This window comes from Mandrillus leucophaeus, unplaced genomic scaffold (assembly GCF_000951045.1).
Source record: "Mandrillus leucophaeus isolate KB7577 unplaced genomic scaffold, Mleu.le_1.0 Scaffold368, whole genome shotgun sequence".
In the NCBI taxonomy this organism is placed as follows: Eukaryota; Metazoa; Chordata; class Mammalia; order Primates; family Cercopithecidae; genus Mandrillus; species Mandrillus leucophaeus.
The window spans coordinates 2,079,321-2,087,607 of NW_012103898.1; the positions used below are offsets into that span (position 1 = coordinate 2,079,321).

At 36.4% G+C, this 8,287-nt stretch overlaps 1 protein-coding gene across 1 annotated transcript in view; it reads right to left on the reverse strand.

The window, feature by feature from the left end:
• The window catches only part of RNF20 (ring finger protein 20, E3 ubiquitin protein ligase), a 37,984-nt gene that overhangs the window by 16,747 nt on the left and 12,950 nt on the right, over window positions 1-8,287 (reverse strand). The window contains exons 7-15 of the mRNA XM_011990058.1: window positions 7,641-7,787; window positions 7,393-7,470; window positions 7,011-7,130; window positions 4,706-4,885; window positions 3,609-3,744; window positions 3,174-3,295; window positions 2,683-3,053; window positions 1,285-1,402; window positions 544-693 (exon numbers count right to left, since the gene is read on the reverse strand). Coding sequence (XP_011845448.1) covers window positions 544-693; window positions 1,285-1,402; window positions 2,683-3,053; window positions 3,174-3,295; window positions 3,609-3,744; window positions 4,706-4,885; window positions 7,011-7,130; window positions 7,393-7,470; window positions 7,641-7,787 — 1,422 coding nt within the window. The remainder of the gene's footprint in view (window positions 1-543; window positions 694-1,284; window positions 1,403-2,682; window positions 3,054-3,173; window positions 3,296-3,608; window positions 3,745-4,705; window positions 4,886-7,010; window positions 7,131-7,392; window positions 7,471-7,640; window positions 7,788-8,287) is intronic.

Sequence of the window (8,287 nt, forward strand, 5' to 3'; positions counted from 1 at the left end):
AAATACATATTCATTATGAGGAAGAGAACAATCTCTGTAGTTCTATGACCGCAATAGCCATAGTTAACATACTGCTTAATCAATATGTACTATATTGGTTAATATATTATATCCTTATTATATATAAATCACATATTTATAAGCACAGTTTTTCTATGTAGTATATGTACTACGTAGAAATATATATTTATAAGCATAGTTTTCTTAGTTTCACATATTTGTAATCATAATGTATATAAAACCTTACATCTTATTTTTCATTTTATATTCACTATAACCCTTAATTCCAGGTCAGCAAAGAAAGACTAGATCTTCAATAAATGTCCATTTAAATAACAGTAAATTTCCTGCCTTGCAAACACACAAAACAAAATAACAGAAATATTAAAGACTTGAAGGTAAGAATTAAAACACACACACAAAAAGGAAAAACACATATTAATCAAAAAAAGACCAAAATAAAAAAGCAAATTTTACTGGCAGTAACTTATTGTCAAGTAACATTTACTCAAAAAGTCAGTTAAATAAAGAAAGTGTGTCCACCTGCTTGGCCATGGCTAGCTTCTTCTGTAGGTATTCTATCTGCTCCTCCACTGCCCGGATCTTCCTCAAGGCATCCTCATCAGCCATTTTCTTGTTCTCTTTCTTCTCTTTATCTTCCAGATCCTTGAGTCTTTGCCTTAGATCTTCCAACTATAGGAGGAAAAAAATTGCATAAAAATAAAAAGTTGTAATACATTTTCAAAAATCAATTAATACTGTGCAAAGATGGAGGGTCCGTAATACCAAAAGAATCTTTACATAATTACAGAACAAGATACATAATATACTAAAGCATCACATAGCAATGTATGTTTTAACATCACTCCATTCCACTATGACATGCTTCTATAAGCAACATTTTTGAGAAGTGCACAGGTACCTTTCTTTAGAATAGTGGTTCTCATTCTTTTTTTAGGCCTCAAAATTTTAAGAGCATAAGACATTCCTCCCAAAAGTAATGAAAAAGATTATCTCTGCAACAATGAATTACATAGGAAAAACAAGGAATAAATACTTTGAAAAGCCTACTGATAACCCCAGTAATTCAGATATATTTATTTTACCATCCTGTGGAGAGTTTTAAAATCTCTACTTTAGATGGTCTTTCAAAAGGCAGGAAATGTTGCACTTAAACACTAATTTTAAAGATAAAGAAATAAATTATATCCTTGGCAAGTATGAAGGAAAATCCCACAAATGAAGATTTTAACCAGAAGGACAGGTAATAGCAGACTAGAATACCTCTGCCTTAGACTTCTTCTCAGCTGCCATCAGCTGAACTTTGTCTCTCTGTTCCTTTGGGGCAGAGCGGTACATATCCAGCAATAGTTTCATCTCCTTTTGGCTCTCTTGTGCCTTCCTATGACAGGCATAGTACAAGGAGGGGAACAATGTAATAAGAAAATAAAGGTCATCAGAGCAAGGGAATTTTGATTGAGCAGAACATTTTAAAAACAGTTTCATTTTACATTTCATATCACACCTAACAGAAAAAATTTTGCACAGACTATCAAAAGACTTTTGGATAAGCTAAGTAAGTACAGAAAAGTAAGCTGTATAAAAATGAATCATTTCTCCCTTCAGACGAAGTCCTCTAACAAAGTTATAAAACAGACATTTGTACACTTGTTATATAGGCAAATTTCTGTGGCCCCCAATCTTGAGTAACTGAGATTCAGTAGTAGGTCTGGGGATGGAGCCCAAAAATGTATTTAAACAAGTCACTCAGATGGTTCTGATACCACATCAGAAAAAAAAAGAAAAGAAAAGAAAAGAAAAAAAAAATTGCCTTAAGGAGTTCAAGAGGGAGAAAAAAGAAAAAGGAAAAATTTGAAAGTCTGAGCTATACTGTTAATCCTAGATTTGACAGCTGAATGATTAACCATCAGCTAAAGACTAAAACTTCACCTCTTATTAAATTACTAAACCTCTTAACTATACTTTTATATGCCAAGGGAGTTCAAGCATTTTGAGCACAGTGGTCCCTCAAATCCAAATATCAACAAAGGGTCAACCACAGAAAATAAGGAGCAAGAAGTAAGCCATTCTGCCAGAGACGTTGTTGGTTATACAGGAGAAGGGCCAATAGCATAAGGTTATGACATAGATAAATTCACCGAGTTAAAGGTCTGTCAGTGTTTCAATGTCTATAGGAGTAAATCTCCTAAGAAAGATCTGGTATATTCACAAACCAGTTAACTCTCAGGCAAACAGATCAGATATTACTCAAGTTACAGTGATACATAAATACTCCACTTAGTATCATTTAAATTACGATTAACACCAGCAATCTGCTCAAATCCAGTGAAGAACAGTAGTTAATTTCTAAATTTCTAATAATTCTCAGATGTGTTACCTCAGTCATGACATCCTTTTCCTTAATTTGGATTCATGGAAAATAAGGCTACAATCATCGGTTTACTGATACTTGATCACTGAACCAAAGTACTAAACAGCCATGAAGGCCATTTTGGCTGTGCACTTGAACAAGACTTGAAACCAAATTAATTGTACAATCTAAACCATTACAATGATCAGATAAGCCATGCCATCAACCAAACATTTCATGCATGATGTCTTAATCTTAGCTTTTCTCTTAGCTTTTCAGTCAGAAACTGTTACTCTAAATATGGCTCTTACTTGAGTTCAATCTTCAACTGTTTGATAATTTCTGCTTCCTTTTTCCTTCCATCATCATGTTTGCCTTTCTCTTTATCCTTAGCAGAATCTCTCTCTTTTTCTGACTCTTTTAGCTTCTGCTTCTCTCGTTCTCTCTCCTTCTCCTTCTCCCGTTCTCTTTCTCGTTCCCTCTCCTTCTCCCTCCTTTCTCGTTCTCGCTCTTCTTCATCCCGTTTAGATTTGATTTCATTGGCATCCTCCTGAGATGCCTTTGAAGCTGAGGACTGGGAGGATAAGTCCTCAGAATCTGGTTTTAGCTCTGCAGGCTCATCCTTAGGGTCCTCAGTACTAGACTGGGACTGGAGGAGGGCACTACCACTACGCAGACGTGTCTGGGAGAACAAAGAAAAGAAAGATGCACATCTCTTACGATAACCACATTGCCCACCTCATTCAAAAACAGCTTTACGACATTAATAGCAAACAATATTTATTCTATTCCTTCTGGTTACCTTGTTCAGGTCAGACTGCGCTTCTCTCAATTTCCGCTTATATCTCAGGACCTCCCCTTTCAGCTGGTGATTGTGATTCTGGAGGCTACTGATGAGGTGGCGCATCTCCCGGTTTATAGGGCCTTAAACACAGGAACAGCAATGTTATGAGGAACCGTGGTAAGGGCAAAGGCACAAGGAGAGAGAGCAGAACACATCAGGAGGCACAGAAATAGGGAGAATTAGCAAAGAAAAGATTCCCTCTCAGAAGATGGAAACAAAACTGGTCAACTTGAGTTAAAAAACAAACACCCGGGCTGTGAACCAAAATGAATTATAGGATTTAAGGTACTCAGGACTTCTGAGTTAAAGTCAGCATTTACAAACCCTGGGGTCTGTGTTGTATCTTTCAAGTTCTTTACAGCAAACTACAGCACGGAGTGAGAATCATTATACCTGCTTGTTCATTGGCAGCAAGGGTCTGCTCAAATTCTATCCTCAGCATTTCATACTCCTTGCGGACCTGGGCCAATGTATCTTCTAGCTGAATTACTTCAGTCCTCAGCTTCTTATGAAGACTAACCTCATCTCGCTACACACAGATAAAGGAACCAATAAAAAAGTCTTATTAAAATGTAAAAATACCATCATATTCTATTATTCTGTCTCCTAAATTTGATCTGGAAGAATCTAAAAAGAGAAAAAAATGTATCAATAATGGATTACTCTGAAAATTTCCAGTTCAATCTATACATAATGAAACCAGGTATCTACAAAAGACTAATTTGGAAACTGACAGGATACTGAAAAACTGAAGAAAATGGCCCCCAATTCTGAGAATATTAGAATTTAATTGGAGAACTAAACTATAAAACAGTATATAAACATATGTAAAATAGTATTCAATTCATTTGTCAGGCATATATTAAAAGACTAACTATTATAACCATTACCTTAAAAACTATGGAAGATACAGAAATGAACATATGAATTAAAGTTTCTATCTTTTAAAAAAATCATCTACTGGTGCTATTATATGCTATAACGGCATGTAAGTAATTTTGCAGCTTCTACCCACTATGTTCTCCCATACATGCAAGCTCTAGCCATATTAAACTATTTCTCAAGCTCTCTCATACCTTTATATATGCTGTTCTCATGCTGGGAATTTCTCCTCTCCTACTTTCAACTACCAATAGACTTGTATTTATCCTTAACATTCATACCTTACTTTTTCAAGTGGAATCAGGAAACTTCCATAGTCAAATCAGACACTCTGTTCTCATCTATCACATCTTTTGGCTATGCTGCCATTGAACCACATTGCATTCTAATGGATACTATTCTCCCACTACCACAGACTACAAGATCTGTGAGGGCAAGAATTCTGTTGTCTCATCTTTATATGCCCAATACCTACCAGAGTAAAGACCTACAGCCATTCTATGAATGACAGCTGAATGAACGAGAGATTAATTACACGTGAGTGAGTAAAACTGTAAAATTTAGGAGGCAGGAAAGCTTACATACAAAAGACAAGGCAAGGCTGTTACCTCAATGAGCTCAACCTGGTGCTGGTGGGTTCCCCTGGTGCCATGAAGCAGGGTCCGAGCCTCATCCAAGTGTGCTTTCAACTGTAGGCTCTCATTATACAGGACGGAGAACTGTGACTGCATGCAACGATATTCTGGAGTTTCCTTAACGACTTGCTCCACTGCACTCCGCAATTCCACCTTAGGAGGGGCCAAAGCAAAGGAAAGTCAGAAGCAGAATCTAGCATGAAGAAGCCCCAGAGGCGAGACAGGAAGTAAAATTTTGAACTCACTGATGTCCTACACAATACAGACAATTTTATAAAGATTATTAAGTTATCTACCCATTGCTCTAGTTATACAAAATCTACCCCCAAATTAAATTAGACTAACTAGGAGATGGTACCTGGATATACTGTATTCTCTCCTCCTAGAATTGTTTTGATATGTGTTTTACATTCTGTGTCGAATGAGCCACCAGAAGATTGAAATTTGTCAGGACACTTATTTTAAAAACATATTTGGGGCCCCGTGTCTCTCTGTTTTTCTTTTTTATCAGTGTGAGAGAGAAAAATGTTGAGGTTTTCTCAAATATTTTTGTGTCTCTTCTGCGCCTCTCTGTTTTTTTTTTTCTCACGCTTTTTTCTGTTTTTTCTTTTGTTTTTTTTTTTTTTTTCTTTTTTTGTTTTCACATCTTTTTTTTTATCTTTTTTCCTCTAGACACATTTTATAATATAGATGTGTCTGTTCTCAAGAGGGGTGTGGGGAACTTTTCCAGAATCTCTTTTCTTCTCCTAAGACCCTAAGAGGAAAATTCTTCTGGGCAGGTTTGAAGACCAACAGGATCACCGATCATATTTCTTTCTCTGTTTTGGTAGCAAAAAACTGCAGCGCCAAATCTGTGGAACCACTTTGGCAAGTAGTGACATGTGAATGGCCTCCCTCCCACAGTATATATACACCTCCTGCAAACATCTTGTATACAAGCCCCACTTTTTTCATGCATTTTGGATCCTCACCCTAGTTTACCCTACTTCTCATTTTTCTCAACAACTCCTATATTAGAGCACCCTGATTTAGTCTACATATCTTTATATGTTGCTTTAAATCCTTTTCAGGACAAGGCAGGGGATATATAGTAAGTAAATATGTAAATAAAGAAGTAGATATATCAACAAAACTTAACATTTTTTCTTGTTCCCCCCAGCTTTATTAAGGTATAATCAACAATAAAAAAAAATTACACATATTTAGGGTATACAACGTGATGTTTTGCTGTACATACACACTGTGAAATCATTACCACAATCCAGCTAATCAACAAATCCATCACCACAGTTACCTTTTTGTGTGTGGCAAGAACATTTAAGATCTGCTCTCAGCATATTTCAAGTACACAACACAGTATTAATTACAGTCACTATGCTACACATCGCCAGACCTTATTCATCCTGCATAATTAAAACTTTGTACCTTTTCCCCAACATCTCCCCATTTCCCCAACCCCGGTAACCACCATTCTACACTCTGCTTCCAAGAGTTTGACTTTTTTAGATCCCACATGTAAGTGAGATCATGTAGTATTTGCCTTTCCGTGCTTGGTTTATTTCAGTTAGCATAATGTCCTCTAGGTATATCCATGCTGTTGCACATACACACATACACACACACACAAACACACACACAAATATACACACACTCTGTTTCTTTATCCATTCAGTGTACAGTTCTTTCATTTCCCTGGTTAAGGTTACTCACAATTTTTTTTTAAATGCTATTGTAAATGGGATTGTTTTCTTAATTTCTTTTTTGTATAGTTTGTTGTTAGTATATAGACACACAATTGTTTTTGTATGTTGATTTTGTAGCCTGCAACTTTACTGAATTCATTTATAGTTCTAACAGGTTTTTCGTGGAGCCTGTAAGGTTTTCTATATATAAAGTCATGTCATCTATAAACAGAAACAACTTTACTTCTTCCTTTCTGATTAAGAGGCCTTTATTTCTTATCCTTGCCTAATTACCCAGGCTAGCACAAACGTAATGAGAGCGGGCATCTTTATCCTGTTCCTGATCTCAAAGGAAAAGCTTTCAACTTTTCGCCATTGGGTATAATATTGGCTGCGGGCTTGTTTTATATGGCCTTTATTATGTTGAGGTACACTTCTTCTACACCTAATTTGTTTAGAGTTTTATCATAAAAGGATGTTGGATTTTGTCTACATTTTTCTTATCCCTCATAAATACACAGATTCACAACTATGTATATACATGAGTTGATCAGCAAAATGTCTGATTTGACTGCCCTTCAGGCATGCGTTCCTACCTTCAGCTTTTCATTTTGTGTAGTGACCTCCTCAAAGTCTTGCCGAAGTTTCTCCAGCTCACAGAGACGGTTCTGAGCCAACTCTTTGTTCTCTTCGAGCTCTGCATTCATTTCCTCAAACTGGAGAGAAACAGAAAAATACAGAATAAATAAGTATTCTTCTTAAATCATTTCTAAGCTTCCTATCTTCACTGATTCTCTCTTTCAGCAAAACCCCACGATGTCACTTGTGAATACAATCCTAAGTACCTAAGCACGAAGGCTGACATAAAGTGCAAAACATGTCCTGAGTCACATGATGTCACTTGTGAATACAATCCTAAGTACCTAAGCACGAAGGCTGACATAAAGTCCAAAACATGTCCTGAGTCACTGATTTTACCTTCCGAGCATTGATAGTGATTGTGCCGCCATACAGACTGCTCCCCGCTCCATACACCTTATAACCTTTGGAATTTACCTACAGAGAAGACAAAGATTCTTTAGTGAGAGACTCTAAGATTTTAGTCTATAACCAATGTACCTTCAAAGGATGAGTTTTTTTCCCTCAAGTACCATGTCCCAAGGTGAGTCTTCCTGCGAACACTCCTTAAAATGATTCTAGTCTCCAAGCCATAAAACAGCACTGACCCGTTCTAGGACTTCTGCTAAGTGTCGGTTGAGTCGCTGTTCCCTCTTTCGAATTTTGTCAATATCCCACTGCAGGTCGTCAATCATGGACTCCAGGACAGACACTCGTGATTCAGCTGTCTCCACTTTACTCTGCAACTTGGAGAACTACATCCCAAAGACAGACATTTAGAAACATATAGCAAAAAAAGACCAAGTTAGAAAAGGACTGCCTAACATATGTAGTTTAAGTTCCAAATTCCACAATATTAACCCTTGCTTATGTGGAATTATATAGAAAAGAGACAAATAGAAGATGCTTCACCCTCTTCCCAATGCATGGTTATAAAAATGAAATCATGGATTCCTCCAACAATTCTGGGTCAGTCATAATCATGAAAACTTTAAGTCTAAAGCCTGTAAGAACTCCCAAAGAAAAGACCACCAAAGATTCAACAATTTTTCTACCTCTGAAAAGCACCATTTCCCTGGACAGACTACAAACTTATAAAAATTTTGCATTTTTTAAGAGATAAAAGATAGTATCTTTCGTTTTGTTAGATATATATTTTTTTCAAAAAAACCATTTTTACCCCCAAATTTCTCTCTCCACATTCCCACAAAAGGTAATCCATTCAGAACAAAAGGAAAACTTCCATACACTTTTT